The 21488-nt window shown below is 44.5% G+C and overlaps 1 protein-coding gene across 1 annotated transcript; it reads right to left on the bottom strand.

Annotated features, from left to right (window-relative positions):
• Positions 1 to 355: 355 nt before the first annotated feature.
• On the bottom strand, positions 356 to 21268 carry LOC311104852 (cleavage stimulation factor subunit 2-like). The gene is made up of 13 exons (XM_084146797.1): positions 21172 to 21268; positions 17543 to 17621; positions 16833 to 17002; positions 16517 to 16653; positions 16252 to 16371; positions 15883 to 16005; positions 15557 to 15656; positions 13653 to 13752; positions 4083 to 4627; positions 3423 to 3547; positions 3265 to 3339; positions 1187 to 1358; positions 356 to 684 (listed from the first exon to the last, which is right to left on the bottom strand). Exons 1-12 carry the CDS (start codon positions 21248 to 21250, stop codon positions 1236 to 1238), a joined length of 1776 nt encoding a protein of 591 aa, XP_084002923.1. The 5' UTR covers positions 21251 to 21268; the 3' UTR covers positions 356 to 684; positions 1187 to 1235.
• Positions 21269 to 21488: the final 220 nt, after the last annotated feature.

The raw sequence follows: 21488 nt of genomic DNA, 5'->3' as shown, positions 1-21488 counted from the left end.
AGACAGAAACTACAGCAATACTCCTACGTTAAAGCCCTACAGTATAATCAATCTCAATTTCCTTGGAAATGATGACATGTACCAGACTGGAAGGAAATGAGGGTGAGGCATTGCCAGTCAGTATGTTCGAGATCAGATAGGAGTGATGATCTTATGAAGGATGTGTACAAAGGTACTTTCCTTGCAGTTATGTAACAGGCAATACTCCCTCCCCGCACCCCCCACACAATTCTTTCACATGATTTTTTATGTCTTGTTTGTTTCTTTTAGATAACTTTATTGTAGTCTACAATGACACTACCGGTAATCCTGTACATCCCATCTGAATTAAATACAGTACTGAAAAAAATTTGGGAACAGTATCTGACATTTTTATTTAATTGAACAAATATCCAGACATGCAACAACAGGTTCCAGCCACAAAATGAAAAAGGTTGGGCTTTTGAAAAGACAGTATGAAAACCCATCATGTAACACTCTGCAACGCTTCTCTGTTGAACTTTGACATGTTCCCCTTCAAAAGATTAACAGACATTCTTCAAATCACAAACACTCACTTCAACCTTCCATTAAAAAAACAGACCATATAATACAAAACAATCTACAAAATGTTTGAAGTGATGTGACATCTTCTGATCGATCCAACATCGAGGTGACAGGGGTGTCGGGGTCCTGTGTCACAGTCTTGAAAACAACCAGGAAGGGTCAGTATTCTCAAGGGAGATCATGTGCAGATTAATTACAGGGTGTTCCACAAGTGAGCAACACAATGCAAAGCATACAGGCTGACATCTCCACTGAGAAGACAGACAGCGTAAAGGAAAATGGAATCTCGCATCACTCGTCATGGAAAGGGAGAATTACCCCACTTGAGAGAACCAAATACGTGGTCCTCTGTAGCTCAGCTGGTAGAACACCGCGCTTGTAACGCCAGGGTAGTGGGTTCGATCCCCGGGACCACCCATACACAAAAAAAAAATGTATGCACGCATGACTAAGTCGCTTTGGATAAAAGCGTCTGCTAAATGGCATATTATTAAATGGTATATTCAGTGACGTGAGATTGTTCTGAACATTTCAGATAGAAATACAATGAATAGAGCTGCCACAATGCCCTGTTTATCTTCCCTGTCCATCATATATGTTCTACAACGTTACATCCTTGTGAACAAACCCCATCTCTTACCTTGAGCCTATGGGTGTGTGTGTGTGTATGGGGGTGGGGGGGGGGGTCTTCAGGGCGTCCCGGTGGTCTTCAGGATCTGCTCTTTGAGGACGAGGATGCTCTGCCTCTGCTCTGGGGGCAGCATGGCGATCTGTTCTGGGGTCAGCTGCAGCACCTGCATGATCAAGGCGGCCTGAAGAACAGCATAGACAGACTGGTGAACCACACTGCTCTCAGATCAGATATTAACAGTAATGTGAGAACCAAAGACCGCAAAAAGCATAGCATTTAGCTGGAGAAGGAAAGTCCAATCTTTCAAAATACACTGCTCAAAAAAATAAAGGGAACACTAAAATAACACATCCTAGATTTGAATGAATGAAATAATCTTATTAAATACTTTTTTCTTTACATAGTTGAATGTGCTGACAACAAAATTACACAAAAATGATCAATGGAAATCAAATGTATCAACCCATGGAGGTCTGGATTTGGAGTCACACTCAAAATTAAAGTGGAAAACCACACTACAGGCTGATCCAACATTGATGTAATGTCCTTAAAACAAGTCAAAATGAGGCTCAGTAGTGTGTGTGGCCTCCACGTGCCTGTATGACCTCCCTACAACGCCTGGGCATGCTCCTGATGAGGTGGCGGATGGTCTCCTGAGGGATCTCCTCCCAGACCTGGACTAAAGCATCCGCCAACTCCTGGACAGTCTGTGGTGCAACGTGGCGTTGGTGGATGGAGCGAGACATGATGTCCCAGATGTGCTCAATTGTATTCAGGTCTGGGGAACGGGCAGGCCAGTCCATAGCATCAATGCCTTCCTCTTGCAGGAACTGCTGACACACTACAGCCACATGAGGTCTAGCAATGTCTTGCATTAGGAGGAACCCAGGGCCAACCGCACCAGCATATGGTCTCACAAGGGGTCTGAGGATCTCATCTCGGTACCTAATGGCAGTCAGGCTACCTCTGGCTAGCACATGGAGGGCTGTGCGGCCCCCCAAAGAAATGCCACCCCACACCATGACTGACCCACCGCCAAACCGGTCATGCTGGAGGATGTTGCAGGCAGCAGAACGTTTTCCACGGCGTCTCAAGACTCTGTCACATCTGTCACATGTGCTCAGTGTGAACCTGCTTTCATCTGTGAAGAGCACAGGGCGCCAGTGGCGAATTTGCCAATCTTGGTGTTCTCTGGCAAATGCCAAACGTCCTGCACGGTGTTGGGCTGTAAGCACAACCCCCACCTGTGGACGTCGGTCCCTCATACCACCCTCATGGAGTCTGTTTCTGACCGTTTGAGCAGACATGCACATTTGTGGCCTGCTGGAGGTCATTTTGCAGGGCTCTGGCAGTGCTCCTCCTGCTCCTCCTTGCACAAAGGCGGAGGTAGCGGTCCTGCTGCTGGGTTGTTGCCCTCCTACGGCCTCCTCCACGTCTCCTGATGTACTGGCCTGTCTCCTGGTAGCACCTCCATGCTCTGGACACTACGCTGACAGACACAGCAAACCTTCTTGCCACAGCTCGCATTGATGTGCCATCCTGGATGAGCTGCACTACCTGAGCCACTTGTGTGGGTTGTAGACTCCGTCTCATGCTATCACTAGAGTGAAAGCACCGCCAGCATTCAAAAGTGACCAAAACATCAGCCAGGAAGCATAGGAACTAAGAAGTGGTCTGTGGTCATCACCTGCAGAACCACTCCTTTATTGGGGGTGTCTTGCTAATTGCCTATAATTTCCACCTGTTGTCTATTCCATTTGCACAACAGCATGTGAAATGTATTGTCAATCAGTGTTGCTTCCTAAGTGGACAGTTTGATTTCACAGAAGTGTGATTGACTTGGAGTTACATTGTGTTGTTTAAGTGTTCCCTTTATTTTTTTGAGCAGTGTAGTTATCAGCTAAAACTAGTTTACAGTGAACATGTTCAGATTTTTCCATAGAATAACTATGGAATGTAGTGCAGACCTTGATAGTCCAGTTTCTCTAGACAGCAGACAATCTGAGCCATTATCTTTTAGTATCTAGTCAGGCATTTATGTCAATCTGAAAGTTCATTGTGAACCAATAGTGACATGCCACACATACCTTCTCATGGTCCTGTGAGGTCACCTGGCTATGCCCTGGGCTGAAGCTATCTCCGGACTGTGGTACACCAGGACCCTGAACAAACACACAGTTATTAGAGCTGTTTTCATTGACATAACATCTAATGTAGTAAAGACTTAGCTGTAGGTAGGCCGTACCGGTCTGGCAGGTGGAGTGGCGTTAGGATTCATGGAGTGAGGGGCGGGGCCCTGCATTCCTTGGGCATTGGGAACCCTCTGGCCCGACGCTGGTCCACGGGGGTCCACCGCTCTGGGGTCCCGACCTTCAGAAACAACAGCCATTCCTCATGAGGTTACATTTTACATTTACATTTTAGTCATTTAGCAGACGCTCTTATCCAGAGCGACTTACAGTTAGTGAATACATATTTTTTTTTTAATACTGGCCCCCGTGGGAATCAAACCCACAACCCTGGCGTTGCAAACGCCATGCTCTATCAATCCCTGCCGGCCATTCCCTCCCCTACCCTGGACGACGCTGGGCCAATTGTGCGCCGCCCATGAGTCTCCCGGTCGCGGCCGGCTGAGAGAGAGCCTGGATTCGAACCAGGATCTCTAGTGGCACAGTTAGCACTGCGATGCAGTGCCTTAGACCACTGCGCCACTCAGGAGTACACAGGTTACTCATTAATTGCTGGTCTGACATAACTAGTCCAAGCACAGGCGCTTGTCCACCTGTTTTGCACATACAGGTCTAAATTATGGCAATAATGCTTCTTATAAAATGTCTGCTAAGAGAGAGAAAGAAACATTGTTCTGATGAAACAAAAGTTGTTAATTGGACTGTGATTTGGTTACCTCTGGTCTCCATGGGGGGTCCCCTGGGCTCCATCATGGGGGGTCCCCGCTGTTCCATCATGGAGGGTCCTCGGGGCTCTCCCATCATGCCTCTGGGTTCACCCATGGGGGGTCCCCGGGGCTCTCCCATCATGCCTCTGGGTTCACCCATGGGGGGTCCTCTGGGCTCTCCCATCATGCCTCTGGGTTCACCCATGGGGGGTCCCCGGGGCTCTCCCATCATGCCTCTGGGTTCACCCATGGGGGGTCCCCGGGGCTCTCCCATCATGCCTCTGGGTTCACCCATGGGGGGTCCCCGGGGCTCTCCCATCATGCCTCTGGGTTCACCCATGGGGGGTCCCCGGGGCTCTCCCATCATGCCTCTGGGTTCACCCATGGGGGGTCCCCGGGGCTCTCCCATCATGCCTCTGGGTTCACCCATGGGGGGTCCTCTCATGTCGTGGGGCGGCCTCATGTCCGGAGGAGGCCCGCCAGCCATCTGGTTCATGTGCATGGGGGGCCCCTGGTGTGGTGGGGGGGCCCCGATGAACCCTCCTCCTCCTCGACTGGACACAAAGAGAACACGGAATAAGAGTAATTCAGACATTGAAAGGTGCTATAAGAATGCAACAGATTAATTCAATGACAAACTACACGATGGTGGTTCTCTGTCTATGGCTCCTCCCTACAGCTGTTACGGTGACCGTATTACCGTCACTCAGGAGTTATGACCGCAGTCAAATTCCACGTATTTGTATTTATTATGAATCCCCATTAGCTGCTGCCAAGGCAGCAGCTACTCTTCCTGGGGTACAGGAAAAATTAAGGCAGTTATACAATTTTTTTAAAATTACAATACATTCATTACAGAATTCACAACACACTAAGTGTGTGCCCTCAGGCCCATACTCCACTACCACATATCAACAACACAAAATCCATGTGTACGTGTGTGTATGTTATCGTGTGTGTATGCATGTGTCTGTGCGTATGTTTGTGTTGCTTCACAGTCCCCGCTGTTCCATAAGGTGTATCTTTATCTGATTTTTCAATCTAATTCTACTGCTTGCATCAGTTACCTGACATGGAATAGAGTTCAAAGTAGTCATGGCTCTATGTAGTACTGTGCGCCTCCCATAGTCTGTTCTGGACTTGGGGACTGTGAAGAGACCTCTGGTGGCATGTCTTGTGGGGTATGCATGGTTGTCTGAGCTGTGTGCTAGTCGTTTAAACAGACAGCTCGGTGATTTCAACATGTCAATACCTCTCACAAATACAAGTAGTGATGAAGTCAATCTCTCCTCTACTTTGAGCCAGGAGAGATTGACATGCATATTATTAATGTTTGCTCTCTGTGTACATCCAAGGGCCAGCCGTGCTGCCCTGTTCTGAGCCAATTGCAATTTTCCTAAGTCCCTCTTTGTGGCACCTGACCACACGACTGAACAGTCGTCCAGGTGCGACAAAACTAGAGCCTGTAGGACCTGCCTTGTTGATAGTGCTGTTAAGAAGGTAGAGCAGCTCTTTATTATGGACAGACTTCTCCCCATCTTAGCTAATGTTGTATCAACATGTTTTGACCATGACAGTTTACAATCCAGGGTAACTCCAAGCAGTTTAGTCACCTTAACTTGCTACATTTCCACATTATTTATTACAAGATTTAGTTGAGGTTAAGTGAATGATTTGTCCCAAATACAATGCTTTTAGTTTTTTAAATATTTAGGACTAACTTATTCCTTGCCACCCATTCTGAAACTGCAGCTCTTTGTTAAGTGTTGCAGTCATTTCAGTTGCTGTAGTAGCTGACATGTAGTGTTGAGTCATCCCCATACAGACACACTGGCTTTACTCAAAGCCAGTGGCATGTCATTAGTAAAGACTGAAAAAAGTAAGGGGCCTGGACAGCTGCCTTGGGGAATTCCTGATTCTGGAGAGGCTTCCATTAAAGAACACCCTCTGTTCTGTTAGACAGGTAACTCTTTATCCACAATATAGCAGGGGGTGTAAAGCCATAACACATACATTTTTCCAGCAGCAGACTGATCGATAATGTCAAAAGCTGCACTGAAGTCTAACAAAACAGCCCCCACAATCGTTTTATCATCAATTTCTCTCAGCCAGTCAGTCATTTGTGTAAGTGCTGTGCTTGTTGAATGTCCTTCCCTATAAGCGTGCCGAAAGTCTTATTTACATTTACATTTTAGTCATTTAGCAGACGCTCTTATCCAGAGCGACTTACAGTTAGTGAGTGCATACATTTTTCATACTGGCCCCCCGTGGGAAACGGACCCACAACCCTGGCGTTGCAAGCGCCATGCTCTACCAACTGAGCTACAGGGGACTAATCACTTATCAATTTGTTTACTGTAAAATAGCATTGTATCTGGTCAAACACTATTATTTTCCCAAAAATTTACTAAGGGTTGGTAACATGCTGATTGGTCGGCTATTTGAGCCAGTAAAGGGGGCTTCACTATTCTTAGCTCGTGGAATTACTTTTGCTTCCCTCCAGGCCTGAGGGCACACACTTCCTAGTAGGCTTAATTTGAAGATATGGCAAATAGGAGTGGCAATATCGTTCGCTATTATCCTCAGTAATTTTCCATCCAAGTTGTCAGACCCCGGTGGCTTGTCATTGTTGATAGACAGCCATTTTTTCACCTCTTCCACACTCACTTTACGGAATTCAAAATTACAGTTCTGGTCTTTCATAATTTGGTCAGATATACTTGGATGTGTAGGGAAATTGAAAAAAAATATCTGTTGTAATGAATGAGCCATCTGATTCAATGAATGATGGACCTGAGTTTGTCTTTTTCCCCAAAGTTTCATTGAAGATGCTCCAAAGCTTTTTACTATCATTCTGTCATTTATCTTTGTTTCATAGTTTCTTATGTTTATTCAGTTTAGTCACACGATTTCTCAATTTGCAGTACGTTTGCCAATCGGTTGTGCAGCTAGACTTATTTGCCATTCCTTTTGCCTCATCAACCATACAATTTTTTAATTCCATCAATCCACAGGGATTTAAATGTTTAGTCATGTTCTTAATGGGTGCATGCTTATTAGTAACTGGGATAAGCAATTTCATAAATGTGTCAAGGGCAACGTCTGTTAGCCCTCATTACACACCACGGACCAACAAATATTATTTACATCAACAACATAGGAATCTCTACAAAACGTATTGTATGACCTCATACACTATATTAGGCCCAGCCTTTGGAACTTTGGTTTTCCTAGATATGGCTACTATATTGTGATCACTACATCCGATGGATCTGGATACTGCTTTCAAGCACGTTGAGTCACGGCAACTAGGCTTCTCCAAAACTGAGCTCTGATGCCTCTGATGGTCATTAGTAGCCTCTGCAAAAGAGGACCCCATCAGCTTTCTATAGGCTAGGCCTACATATACATTTATACATACACATATATCTATATCTATATATATCTATATCTATATATATCTCTATATATATATATATATATATATCTCATCACACACACACACACCAACTTTCCATAGACTATATTGAGCTCATTGCGTTGCTTTACAACCAGATTAGCCTACTTGGCTGTCATGAAAATGAACCACGGGAAAAGCGTCCCCCATTTCCTATTCAAGTGCATACAGATGACATGTCTTTTTCCCCCTGCCCCTGTTCCGACAGGTGGATGATAATGGCCCGTTCTAAATCAAAACTAATTTCATACATTATTTAGTATACACTACCGGTCAAAAGTTTTAGAACACCTACTCATTCAAGGGTTTCTCTTTATTTTTACTATTTCCTACATTGTAGAATAATAGTGAAGACATCAAAACTATTAAGTAACACATATGGAATGATGTAGTAACCGAAAAAAAAGTGTTAAACAAATATATTATATTTGAGATTCTTCAAAAAGCCTTTGCCTTGACAGCTTTGCACACTCTTGGCATTCTCTCAACCAGCTTCATGAGGTAGTCACCTGGAATGCATTTCAATTAACAGGTGTGCCTTGTTAAAAGTTCATTTGTGGAATTTCTTTCCTTCTTAATGCGTTTGAGCCAATCAGTTGTGTTGTGAAAAGGTATAGTGGCTTGCGAAAGTATTCAACCCCCTTTGGCATTTTTCCTATTTTGTTGCCTTACAACCTGGAATTAAAATGGATTTTTTTGGGGTTTGTATCATTTGATTTACACAACATGCCTACCACTTTGAAGATGGAAAATATTTTTGGGGGTGAAACAAACAACAAATAAGACAAAAAAACAGAAAACTTGAGCGTGCATAACTATTTACCCCCCCAAAGTCAATACTTTGTAGAGCCACCTTTTGCAGTAATTACAGCTGCAAGTCTCATGGGGTATGTCTCTATAAGCTTGGCACATCTAGCCACTGCTCCAGCTCCTTCAAGTTGGATGGGTTCCGCTGGTGTACAGCAATCTTTAAGTCATACCATAGATTCTCAATTGGATTAAGGTCTGGGCTTTGACTAGACCATTCCAAGACATTTAAATGTTTCCCCTTAAACCACTGGAGTGTTGCTTTAGCAGTATGCTTAGGGTCATTGTCCTGCTGGAAGGTGAACCTCTGTCCCAGTCTCAAATCTCTGGAAGACTGAAGCAGGTTTCCCTCAAGAATTTCCCTGTATTTAGCGCCATCCATCATTCCTTCAATTCTGACCAGTTTCCCAGTCCCTGCCGATGAAAAACATCCCCACAGCATGATGCTGCCACCACCATGCTTCACTGTGGGGATGGTGTTCTCAGGGTGATGAGAGGTGTTGGGTTTGCGCCAGACATAGTGTTTTCCTTGATGGCCAAAAAGCTCAATTTTAGTCTCATCTGACCAGAGTACCTTCCTCCATATGTTTGGGGATTCTCCCACATGCCTTTTGGCGAACACCAAACGTGTTTGCTTATTTTTTCCTTTAAGCAATGGCTTTTTTCTGGCCACTCTTCCGTAAAGCCCAGCTCTGTGGAGTGTACGGCTTAAAGTGGTCGTATGGACAGATACTCCAATCTCCGCTGTGAAGCTTTGCAGCTCCTTCTTTGGTCTCTTTGTTGCCTCTCTGATTAATGCCCTCCTTGCCTGGTCTGTGAGTTTTGGTGGGCGGCCCTCTCTTGGCAGGTTTGTTGTGGTGCCATATTCTTTCCATTATTTAAATAATGGATTTAGATGGTGCTCTGTGGGATGTTCAAAGTTTCTGATATTTTTTTATAACCCAACCCTGATCTGTACTTCTCCACAACTTTGACCCTGACCTGTTTGAAGAGCTCCTTGGTCTTCATGGTGCCGCTTGCTTGGTGGTGCCCCTTGCTTAGTGGTGTGGCAGACTCTGGGGCCTTTCAGAACAGGTGTATATATACACTGAGATCATGTGACACTTAAAGTCCACCTGTGTGCAATCTAACTAATTATGTGAATTCTGAAGGTAATTGGTTGCACCAGATCTTATTTAGTGGCTTCATAGCAAAGGGGGTGAATATATATGCATGCACCACTTTTCCGTTATTTATTATTTCTAATTATTTGAAAAAAAAATTATAATCATCATTTCACTTCACCAATTGACTATTTTGTGTATGTCCATTACATGAAATCCAAATAAAAATCAATTTAAATTACAGGTTGTAATAGAACAAAATAGGAAAAACGCCAAGGGGATGAATACTTTTGCAAGGCACTGTAGGGGTGATATACAGAAGATAGCCCTATTTGGTAAAATACCAAGTCCATATTATGGCAAGAACAGCTCAAATAAGCAAAGAGAAATGACAGTCCATCATTACTTTAAGACATGAAGGTCAGTCAATCAGGAACATTTCAAGAACTTTGAAAGTTTCTTCAAGTGCAGTCGCAAAAATCATCCAGCGCTATGATGAAACTGGCTCTCATGAGGACTGCCACAGGAAAGGAAAACCCAGAGTTACCTCTGCTGCAGAGGATATGTTCATTAGAGTTACCAGCCTCAGAAATTGCAGCCCAAATAAATGATTCACAGAGTTCAAGTAACAGACATCTCAACATCAACTGTTCAGAGGAGGCTGCGTGAATCAGGCCTTCATGGTCGAATTTCTGCAAAGAAACCACTACTAAAGGACACCAATAAGAAGAGACTTGCTTGGGCCAAGAAACTTGCGCAATGGACATTAGACCAGTGGAAATGTGTCCTTTGGTCTGGAGTCCAAATTTGAGATTTTTGGTTCCAACCGCCACGTCTTTCTGAGACGCGGTGTGGGGGAACGGATGACCTCTGCATATGTAATTCCCACCGTGAAGCATGGAGGTGGTGGTGTTATGGTGCTTTGCTGGTGACACGGTCTGTGATTTATTTAGAATTCAAGGCACACTTAACCAGCATGACTACCACAGCATTCTGCAGTGATACGCCATCCCATCTGGTTTGGGCTTAGTGGGACTATCATTTGTTTTTCAACAGGACAATGACCCAGCACACCTCCAGGCTGTGTAAGGGCTATTTTACCAAGAAGGAGAGTGATGGAGTGCTGCATCAGATGACATGGCCTCCACAATCCCCAGACCTCAACCAAATTGAGATGTTTGGGATGAGTCGGACCGCAGGGTTAAGGAAAAGCAGCCAACAAGGGCTCAGCATATGTGGGAACTCCTTCAAGACTGTTGGAAAAGTATTCCAGGTGAAGCTGGTTGAGAGAATGCCAAGAGTGTGCAAAGCAGTCATCAAGGCAAAGGGTGGCTATTTGAAGAATCTCAAATATTTTATATTTATATAAAATCATTTTGAACGGTCATCCAACTCGGAATTCCAACCTCTTTCTAGAGCTCCGACTTTCTGACTTTCCGACCTGAAGATTACGGATGTCAGGATTTTTCAGAGTTCCCAAATGTCTTGAACGCACCAGTAGCCTATAGGCCCAAAACCCCTGGAACATGGTGGCTGCACACACACACACACACACAACGGAGAGCCCATAGCCTACAGAGCCTAGTGAAACGTGTTCTTATAAGTCCAGTCATTGCGCAATCGCATGTGAAAACAGTTTTGACTAGCCACTATATAATAAAAGCGGATACCTGCTCTCTCATGCTGCTTTATTTATTACTAAATTCAAAAAGACAAACGGTGTAGCCGTCCTGGCATATTAAAAAAGTAACTGCAGGTAACGTCTATTCGAGCACATGCTATAGATAATTTTTTGGGGGGGTTGGCTATTCTAAGTCTAAAATAATTCCACACATACAGTCAGGTCCATAAGTATTTGGACAGTGACACAAGTTGCATCATTTTGGCTCTGTACGCCACCACAATGGATATGAAAGGAAACAATCAAGATGTGCTTTAAGTGTAGACTTTCGTCTTTAAATTTAAGGGTTTTGTCAAACTTATTGTATGAACCGTGTAATAATTACAACCATTTTTATACATAGCCCCCCAATTTTAGGGGCTCAAAAGTAATTGGACAAACTAACAATCATACATTTAATTGTGAGTTTTAATACTTGGTTGCAAATCCTTTGCAGTCAATGACTGCCTGAAGTCTGGAACCCATAGACATCACCAGATGCTGGGTTTCTTCCCTGGTGATGCTCTGCCAGGCCTTTCCTACAGCTGTCTTCAGTTCCTGCTTGTTCTTGGGGCGTTTTAACTTCAGTTTTGCCTTCAGCAAGTGAAATGCATGCTCAATTGGATTCAGGTCAGGTGATTGACTTGGCCATTGCAGAACATTCCACTTCTTTGCCTTAAAAAAGTATTGGGTTGCTTTCACAGTATGCTTCGGGTCATTGTCCATCTGCTCTGTAAGGCGCCGTCCAATGAGTTTTGAAGCATTTGGCTGAATCTGAGCAGATAATTTAGCCCTAAACACTCCAGAATTCATCCTGCTGCTTTTGTCAGCAGTCACATCATTCGTTCCATTGGCAGCCATACATGCCCACGCATGAGCAGTTCCTCCCCTTCTCCATACTCTTCTCTTCCCATCATTCTGGTACAAGTTGATCTTTGTCTCATCTGTCCATAGGATGTTGTTCCAGAACTGTACAGGCTTTTTTTAGATGTTTTTTGGCATACTCTAATCTGGTCTTCCTGTTTTTGAGGCTTACCAATGGTTTACATCTTATGGTAAACCCTCTGCATTTACTCTGGTGAAGTCTTCTCTTGATTGTTGACTTTGACACAGATACGCCTACCTCCTGGAGGGTGTTCTTGATCTGACCAACTGTTGTGAAGGGGTTTTTCTTCACCAGGGAAATAATTATTCTGTTATCCACCACAGTTGTTTTCCGTGGTCTTCCGGGCCTTTTGGTGTTCCTGAGCTCACCAGTGCATTTTTTCATTTTAAGAATGTACCAAATAGTTGATTTGGCCACCTAATGTTTTTGCTATCTCTCTGATGGGTTTGTTTTGATTTTTCAGCCTAATGATGGCTTGCTTCACTGGCAGTGACAGCTCTTTGGACTTCATATTGAGGGTTAACAGCAACAGATTCCAAATGCAAATGCCACACTTGAAATCAACTCTAGACCTTTTATCTGCTTAAATGAACTAATGAGGGAATAACACACACCTGGCCATGGAACAGCTGAGCAGCCAATTGTCCAATTACTTTAGGTCCCTTAAAAAGGGGGGGACAACATATAAAAAGTGCTGTAATTCCTACACTGTTCACCCAATTTAGATGTAAATAACCTCAAATTAAAGCTGAAAGTCTGCACTTTCAGCTCATATTCATTATTTAATTTATACTCCAATATGCTGTGGTAGACAGCTAAAATAATAATAACTTGGTCAATGTCCAAATATTTATGGACCTGACTGTATATTAGTTGGCTATATGTAAAGACCAGATTAAATGGAGAATAATACGTGAGAATATTATCAAGTGCTTGTCAAATTGTGAATGAGAGACTGATGTCTGTGCAGCCTTCGCAAGAAACGATGCAACATTTTTCAAATCACCATTCATTGCATCATGCAGCCTTAGAATGTATTAGAAATCAAAACATATAGCCTAATGTTTGTATCACAACTAAAGTTGCATAAATAACTAAATTAAGCATATAGGAGGACCTGTTTCTTTGTTAACCACTCAGCACAGAATAGCCGCATGTACGCGCTCCCTCAAAAATCGTTTGGGGAAAAATATCCTTTCCATTTTATTCAGCTATGTTCATTTTATTGTTGTTACTATAAAATATAAAACAATGCCACGGGAATTATAAGCAAACCTTGCCTGCTAAATGAACTAGTGTAGCCTACAGCCATATGGCATGTAGCCAGATCAGGGCCTAGCATAAGGACGACTCAGAAAATGCTATTCTGTTCTTCTGAAATGGGCTACATTTTCTTCATATCATAATGTTTCTTTAGACCTGCCTATAATAAATCATGGATTTATTGTGATGTGTAGGCTATATTAAATGGATTTATTAGACTTTTTTAAATGTAGATGTTCCAAAGGTCCACATCAGTGGCTTGTAGGCTATGCGTGGAGGCCGGAGATGCTAAACGTGTTTATGTTAATTTAAAAGGTAAATTACCGTGAGAGCGGCAGTTATTTAATTGACAATCACCGGCTGACAAAATTTCACGACCGCCTCAGCCCTACTCTTCTCTCACCTGGGTTCGATGACCTCTCCTGTGACAGAGAGCAGGGTTCCTCCTCGGGGGTCGTTGGGGCCGTCGCCAAGCAGGCCTCTGGGAGGGATACCACCTGGTCCTGGGGGGGGGGGGGGGGACGACGACACACACACACACCAGTCAGCCATAGACATGTAGGAGGGAATCCACCTATCACAGCACACGACATCACTCACGACGCCGTAATGCATACATACAGATAGAGTTTGAATTCTATGGTCATATCACATCACTGCCATAGGTCACACTCTACAGACATATACTACAGGTCACATTAACCACAGCACAGCAGTGACACAGCTCACCATCACACCACAGACAGGGAGAGGACCGAGGGAGAGCGGAACAGGGTAGTACTCGACCAAAGAGGGAGGTCTCTCACAAAAGGAGCACGGCACATCTTTGAAAATGATCTACATTCAAGTGGTTTGCCTACTTGTGTCTTGTACGTCTGGTCACATCAATAGAAGAGCCATGCGTTAGTGACACATGAAGACCACGGGGTGTCATCATGTAATTGCAAAAACAGCAGGTCTTAGTCTACAACACAGATACGTGCTAGAAGAAATGTATTAATCCTATTCCTTGACATTACATTTCTATTTGTTCATATGGGCTTTCTTAGGAACATTGTGCAACTACAGCAATCACTCAAATAATTCATCGACCTTGTATCTTGGGACTAATCAGTCATAGTTTGCGGTTGCACCACACGCCTCTCCCAAACTATGACATGACAGGTTATTATAACAATTAAATAGGTATTGTTAGCCTGAAGCAAACACCCATACTTCGTTGTAACTGTATGCAAGACCAGTCAGATTAATAAAACATTTATAAATTACCTAAATGTATTTATTCTGACAGGACACCTACATAACTACTGCTCGAGAGATGTTTTTCAAGTTCGACTTGCAACTTGTGCCCTCAAAAGTTCCTCGTGTTTTACATAGCAAATATAAGAAATAAGAGCGCTCCAGCCCCGGTCGTCAGGCTATAGCCAGCTCATAACAGCCCTGTTGGCCTGGCTGGAGTCTGGGGAGGCAGGCCGGAGCCTGGGGTTAGGGTGTGGGTGATACCTTGAGGTCGCTCGATAGCAGCCTGACCAGACGATCCTACGGGAGAGTGCTGGAGGTTTCCTGAGCCAGCATTAAGTGAAAAAAACAGGAGACACACGACTCAGAGAGCAAAGCAGCAACACATAGGAGCACACCATCGCATGCCACACTGACTTCATAGCTACAGTTCAGAGCAAACAGAAGGCAGTGCTAAATCCTAACTGATATGGATGGCTGAAGTGGATGAGGTGCAATTAGTGGTTAAAATGTTGGACAAATATATTGCAGATAGAGATGTACTTCAGTATCCCCTAAAAATAAAAGTCTCACTGATATCTACATAGTTGGACAATCATATCTGATCCATTACGTTATATTTCTAACGGCAATCTATGAGCATTTCCGCAAGCTGAGTTAACCCTAGGCCTGAAGCTCTTCAATCACTAGTTCCCACTGCCACCTAGTGTCAACAAAGAGCAACGGAGGAAAGGAAGACATGAAAAAAAAGCAGAGGGCAAAATGTGATAAAGCGAAGACTTAATAACTGGAAGATATTTCAATTGAAGCACTGGGACCGCTGACCAGAAATGGATGGGTGGGTGGATGGATTGTGAGGCCATAAAACAAAACAAAAAATAGCTTCATTGTAGACACAGGCATGTTAGATTACCTTGTCCCCTATCGATAGGAACGGGACCTCCCTGAGGAACTCCCATCGGTGACTGTATCCCGCCTGGGGTGAAATGGCAAAGGGAAGCACAACAGGGGTGCTCCTTTGACTTCTGGATACAGAGAGGCTGTGTGTGAGTGTGTGTGTCTCCTTACCTGGTGGTCCCACAGGTCCCTGTCCTGGCATGGGCCCAGGTCCCCCACCCATTGGAAGGGGCTGCATCATCTGAGGGGCTCCGTTCATGTGCATGCCCGGCTGACCACCACACACAACCAGACATTAGGACAGAGAACAGCAGACATGCATCATGTAACAATTATTTCAAAATATATATTAAATGTTAAATTTAGCTTTAGAGATTGTGTAGGTTGATCTAATAGATGTAGAAAACTGCCAGATTACTTAATTTGATCTAAATTCTAATAAATGACACGATTTGCTAGCTATATGTCAGTGTAGGTATCTGCCAAAGTGGATTCACCATGGGCTGTGACTGGGAGACTGGAGCACTGGCCGAGGGAATAGGCTGGTTGGCCACTGGCACTGGTCCAGCTTGACTGTTTGGAACCAATGGCTGCACTGGGGTTTGACGGTGAAGCATTTTCTACAGAAGGGGTCAAACAAACAAAGGAACATCCAGGTTACACATTGACACCTCTCTCAACGAGAACATGTGCGACCAATATCAGCTCTGAATTACTTCATGCTCAAGGAGAAAAGCCTCTGAACAGTTACGCTCTAAAGTCAGTAAGACATCCACAACACTGGTGCTTCCATTAACTCAAAACCATTTATGAGTGCATTTGCACTGACCCAAGTTGAATGATACTTCAGAATAACCAAGTCTCACCAGGGCAATCTCAGGGTCTACAATCCTCATGACAACCTGGGCCTGCAGCAAGGCAAAGGCCAGCTGGGGGTTCTGCAACAGCATGTTCCTGGCCTCCTGGGGACTGTTTTGCACACACAGCTGGAGGGGATAATTACACCACAATGTGAGTCCAATGTATTCCAATTATCCTGCTATAATGTGATGATATACAATCTCAATACAAGGATACTGGGAGAACAGCAGCGGTCACTGTGCGTAGAGTCTATTGAGAGAACACACTCACCTTCATCTGTTTCATGAGCTCAAACATCTGTTCTGGGGGCAGACTGGCCACAGCTCTGCTGATAGACTCCGGAGCCTCGTCTGGCACGATGTTGTCACCGTATGGAGACTCAATGATGGGGGCTCCCGTCCCCAAACCTGGGGGACGACAACAGGAGTTATGTCCTAAGAGTTATGCTGAAAGCTAACATCTCTACCAATTATTGAGAAGCAGCAAAACATGGCCCATCCCCTCTTCAAATTTCCATTGTGGTTAATAGTGAACTGCAGTGTACACTTTCCATTGTGGTTAATAGTGCACAACAGTGGATACTTACTCTTGAGCTCTTCTTTGTTTTTCTCACTAGCAGCATTGTCGACACGGAGAGCTCGGCCGCTGAATTCTCTTCCGTTCAGGTTCCGCATGGCACTGAGGGCCGTCTCCTGGTCCTGATACTCACAGAAGCCATATCCCTTCGGCTTGCCCGTCTCCCTATCATACACCAACCTGAAAGAGGGCCAAGGCTTACAAACCATTTTCACAGGTATCATAAAAGCTAGCCCCTTCGCTCCGGGGGAGACCTGGGCTCCCGTCGCTGAAGGCTACATCCAGTATCCCCAAAAACATTTACCAGCTCTCTGGTTCACCTATTTCCGATAAACTTTTCCCGTCACAGAACGCAAATCTATAATCCGGAATGCCTTACCAGTCGATACGGGTTATAAAATGTGTGAAAATAAGTGTTTATATCCAACTTTTCCAGAGTCTGGGATAGCGCAGTAATCTTGCCTGGCAACTACTACGGAGAACCGGGACTTGTGAGCTCGCTAGGTAAAATGTTGATATGAACTTCTATTTTACTGTAGTTCACACATTGTATAACCCATACCGACTGGTAAGGCCTTCCAGATTATAGATTCTCCTTCGGTGATGGGACGTTTCTCAGAAATAGGTCAACCAGAGGGCTGGTAAATATGTTTTGGGGGCTAAATCAGGTATTTAATTGAGTAAAAAGGAGACCGAGTGACACTAAGACTGCTCACTTACCTAAAGCTGACAACGAGACCGACTTCTGAAAAAATGTCTTTCAGTTGCTCCTCTGTGGCCTCATATGGAATGTTTCCCACTGTAAAATTGAGTAAGTGTTCCAGTCAGCAATTTGACTGAGTTGTGGAGAAACTTATAGAATACAAGAATCCTAGGTAGCTAGACAACAATAAATGTAATCTGAAAAAAATTGCGTACACAGCCTGGATCGCAGGACATTGGCCAGCTCTAACCCGGACGCTTATAAGAAATCCCGCTATGCCCTCCGACGAACCATCAAACAGGCAAAGAGTCAATACAGGGCTAAGATTGAATCGTACTACACTGGCTCTGACGCTCGTCGGATGTGGCAGGGCTTGAAAACTATTACAGACTACAAAGGGAAGCACAGCCGCGAGCTGCCCAGTGACACAAGCCTACCAGACGAGCTAAACCACTTCTATGCTTGCTTCGAGGCAAGCAACACTGAAGCATGCATGAGAGCACCAGCTGTTCCGGATGACTATGTGATCACGCTCTCCGTAGCCGATGTGAGTAAGACTTTTAAGCAGGTCAACATTCACAAGGCCGCAGGGCCAGACGGATTACCAGGACGTGTACTCCGAGCATGTGCTGACCAACTGGCAAGTGTCTTCACTGACATTTTCAACATGTCCCTGACTGAGTCTGTAATACCAACATGTTTCAAGCAGACCACCATAGTCCCCGTGCCCAAGGACTCTAAGATAACCTGCCTAAATGACTACCGACCCGTAGCACTGACGTCTGTAGCCATGGAGTGCTTTGAAAGGCTGGTCATGGCTCACATCAACAGCATTATCTCAGAAACCCTAGACCCACTCCAATTTGCATACCGCCCCAACAGATCCACAGATGATGCAATCTCTATTGCACTCCACACTGCCCTTTCCCACCTGGACAAGAGGAACACCTACGTGAGAATGCTATTCATTGACTACAGCTCAGCATTCAACACCATAGTGCCCTCTAAGCTCATCACTAAGCTAAGGATCCTGGGACTAAACACCTCCCTCTGCAACTGGATCCTGGACTTCCTGACGGGCCGCCCCCAGGTGGTAAGGGTAGGTAACAACACATCTGCCACACTGATCCTCAACACGGGGGCTCCTCAGGGGTGCGTGCTCAGTCCCCTCCTGTACTCTCTGTTCACCCATGACTGCATGGCCAGGCACGACTCCAACACCATCATTAAGTTTGCCGACGACACAACAGTGGTAGGCCTGATCACCGACAACGATGAGACAGCCTATAGGGAGGAGGTCAGAGACCTGGCCGTGTGGTGCCAGGACAACAACCTCTCCCTCAACGTGACCAAGACAAAGGAGATGATTGTGGACTACAGGAAAAAAAAGAGGACTGAGCACGCCCCCATTCTCATCGACGGGGCTGTAGTGGAACAGGTTGAGAGCTTCAAGTTCCTTGGTGTCCACATCACCAACAAACTATCATGGTCCAAACACACCAAGACAGTCGTGAAGAGGGCACGACAAAGCCTATTCCCCCTCAGGAGACTGAAAAGATTTGGCATGGGTCCTCAGATCCTCAAAAAATTCTACAGCTGCACCATCGAGAGCATCCTGACTGGTTGCATCACCGCCTGGTATGGCAACTGCTTGGCCTCCGACTGCAAGGCACTACAGAGGGTAGTGCGTACGGCCCAGTACATCACTGGGGCCAAGCTTCCTGCCATCCAGGACCTCTATACCAGGCGGTGTCAGAGGAAGGCCCTCAAAATTGTCAAAGACTCCAGCCACCCTAGTCATAGACTGTTCTCCCTGCTACCGCACTGCAAGCGGTACCGGAGTGCCAAGTCTAGGTCCAAAAGACTTTTCAACAGCTTCTACCCCCAAGCCATAAGACTCCTGAACAGCTAATCATGGCTACCCGGACTATTTGCACTGCCCCCCTACCCCATCCTTTTTACGCTGCTGCTACTCTGTTAATTATTTATGCAAAGTCACTTTAACTCTACCCACATGTACATATTACTTCAACTATCTCAACTAGTCGGTGCCCCCGCACATTGACTCTGCACCGGTACCCCCCTGTATATATAGCCTCCCTACTGTTATTTTATTTTACTTCTGCTCTTTTTTTCTCAACACTTTTTTAGTTGTTGTTTTATTTTTACTTTTTTTGTTAAAAATAAATGCACTGTTGGTTAAGGGCTGTAAGTAAGCATTTCACTGTAATGTCTGCACCTGTTGTATTCGGCGCATGTGACCAATAAAATTTGATTTGATTTGAGCTAACCATTTTGGAAGCGCCAGACATGTTAGTTCCCGTTGCTGTTGTCTGTGAAACAACAGCAAGTTAGCTAGCTAGCTAAGCACCTGCTGCAGACAGCACTGCTAGCTATGTGATATAATTATGACCAAGACTGTGTTATGACACTATTAGCAAGCTATATAGCTAACTAGCTATACACATTGCTAACATGGGTTTACACTTAGCTAGCTAGCTAACTAACTATACTGAACAAAAATATAAAACGCAACATGTAAAGTGTTGGTCCCATGTTTCATGAGCTGAAATAAAAGATCCCAGATATGTTCCATACGCACAAAAAGCATATTTCTCTCAAATTGTGCACAAATTTGTTTACATCCCTGTTAGTGAGCATTTATCCTTTGCCAAGATAATCCATCCACCTGACAGGTGTGGCATATCAAGAATCTGATTAAAAAGCATGATCATTACACAGGTGCACCTTGTGCTGGGGACAATAAAAGGCCACTAAAATGTGCAGTTGTGTCACAACGCCACAGATGTCTCAAGTTGAGGGAGCGTGCAATTGGCATGCTGACTGCAGGAATATCCATCAGAGCTTTGCCAGATAATTGAATGTAAATTTCTCTACCATAAGCCACTTCCAATGTTGTTTTAGAGAATTTGGCAGTATGTCCAACCGGACTAAAAACCGCAGACCACACCACGTGTCACCACGCCAGCCCAGGACCTCCACATCCGGCTTCTTCACCTGTGGGATCGTCTGAGACCAGCTACCCGGACAGCTGATGAAACTGAGTATTTATGTCTGCAATAAAGCCCTTTTGTGGGAAAAACTCATTCTGATCGGCTTGGCCTGGCTCCCAAGTGGTTGGGCCTATGCCCTCCCAGGCCCACCCATGGCTCCACCCCTGCCCAGTCATGTGAAATCCAGAGATTAGGGCCAAATTAATTCATTTCAATTGACTGATTTCCTTATATGAACTGTAACTCAGTAAAATCTTGTAATTGTTGCATGTTACGTTAATATTTTTGTTCAATATAGTTAGCAACAGTTTCGTGTGAACTAGAATCTGGGTTTAGAGGAATAGCCATATTCAACGTCTCCCGTAAACCCTGATTCTTGCTCAAGTTTTGTAATACTGACAGAGATGAATAGTTTAGCTAACGTGAGACATACTATAAAAAAGAATTTTGATACAGATCCTGCACACATTTCAGTGATAACGCGTTGGCTAAATGAAGCTAGCTAAAGCTACTGTCTAGCGCGTTTTGCAAGCTAGCCAGCTCGCTCAACTAGCTGTCACATCAGTACTACCTTATTATCCGACATACATACACTTTTGAAACAACTAGTATTACTCTATAAATAAACGTACCAAAGACAGAGCGCAATGAACGGTCAACCGCGGGATCTCTGCCAGCCGCAGCAACAACAGCAGCTGCTAAATTCGCCATTTTCGGGAATGATAACAGTGTAGCAACAGGAAATGCAACCCTTTAAAGTGTAACACCATCCGGTTTATGAGTGGGCCTCGTTTGAATACCTTTTTCAAACGCATCCTTCATTTCTCCTTGCAGTGAGGAGTCATTGATATAATGAATGAAAGTAGCTAAAGGTTTCCAATGTTGTCCACATAAAATAAACTATTTCAATAAAAGTACTGTATTAACGCAAATATCTTACAAATATATT

Source organism: Coregonus lavaretus (genome assembly GCF_964263955.1).
Source record: "Coregonus lavaretus genome assembly, chromosome: 29".
Taxonomy (NCBI): domain Eukaryota; kingdom Metazoa; phylum Chordata; class Actinopteri; order Salmoniformes; family Salmonidae; genus Coregonus; species Coregonus lavaretus.
Note: the sequence above shows the minus strand (reverse complement) of the source record. Positions and strands in the feature narration are given on the sequence as shown.

Excerpts from the sequence above, each read along its gene's own strand:
- LOC311104852 (XM_084146797.1), bottom strand. The coding sequence starts at position 21,250 with ATGGCGAATTTAGCAGCTGCTGTTGTTGCTGCGGCTGGCAGAGATCCC. Across the intron at positions 4,628-13,652 it reads GGAGAGGTCATCGAACCCAG|TCGAGGAGGAGGAGGGTTCA; the intron begins GTGAGAGAAGAG and ends CTTTGTGTCCAG. Across the intron at positions 3,340-3,422 it reads CCACTCCACCTGCCAGACCG|GGTCCTGGTGTACCACAGTC; the intron begins GTACGGCCTACC and ends GTGTTTGTTCAG.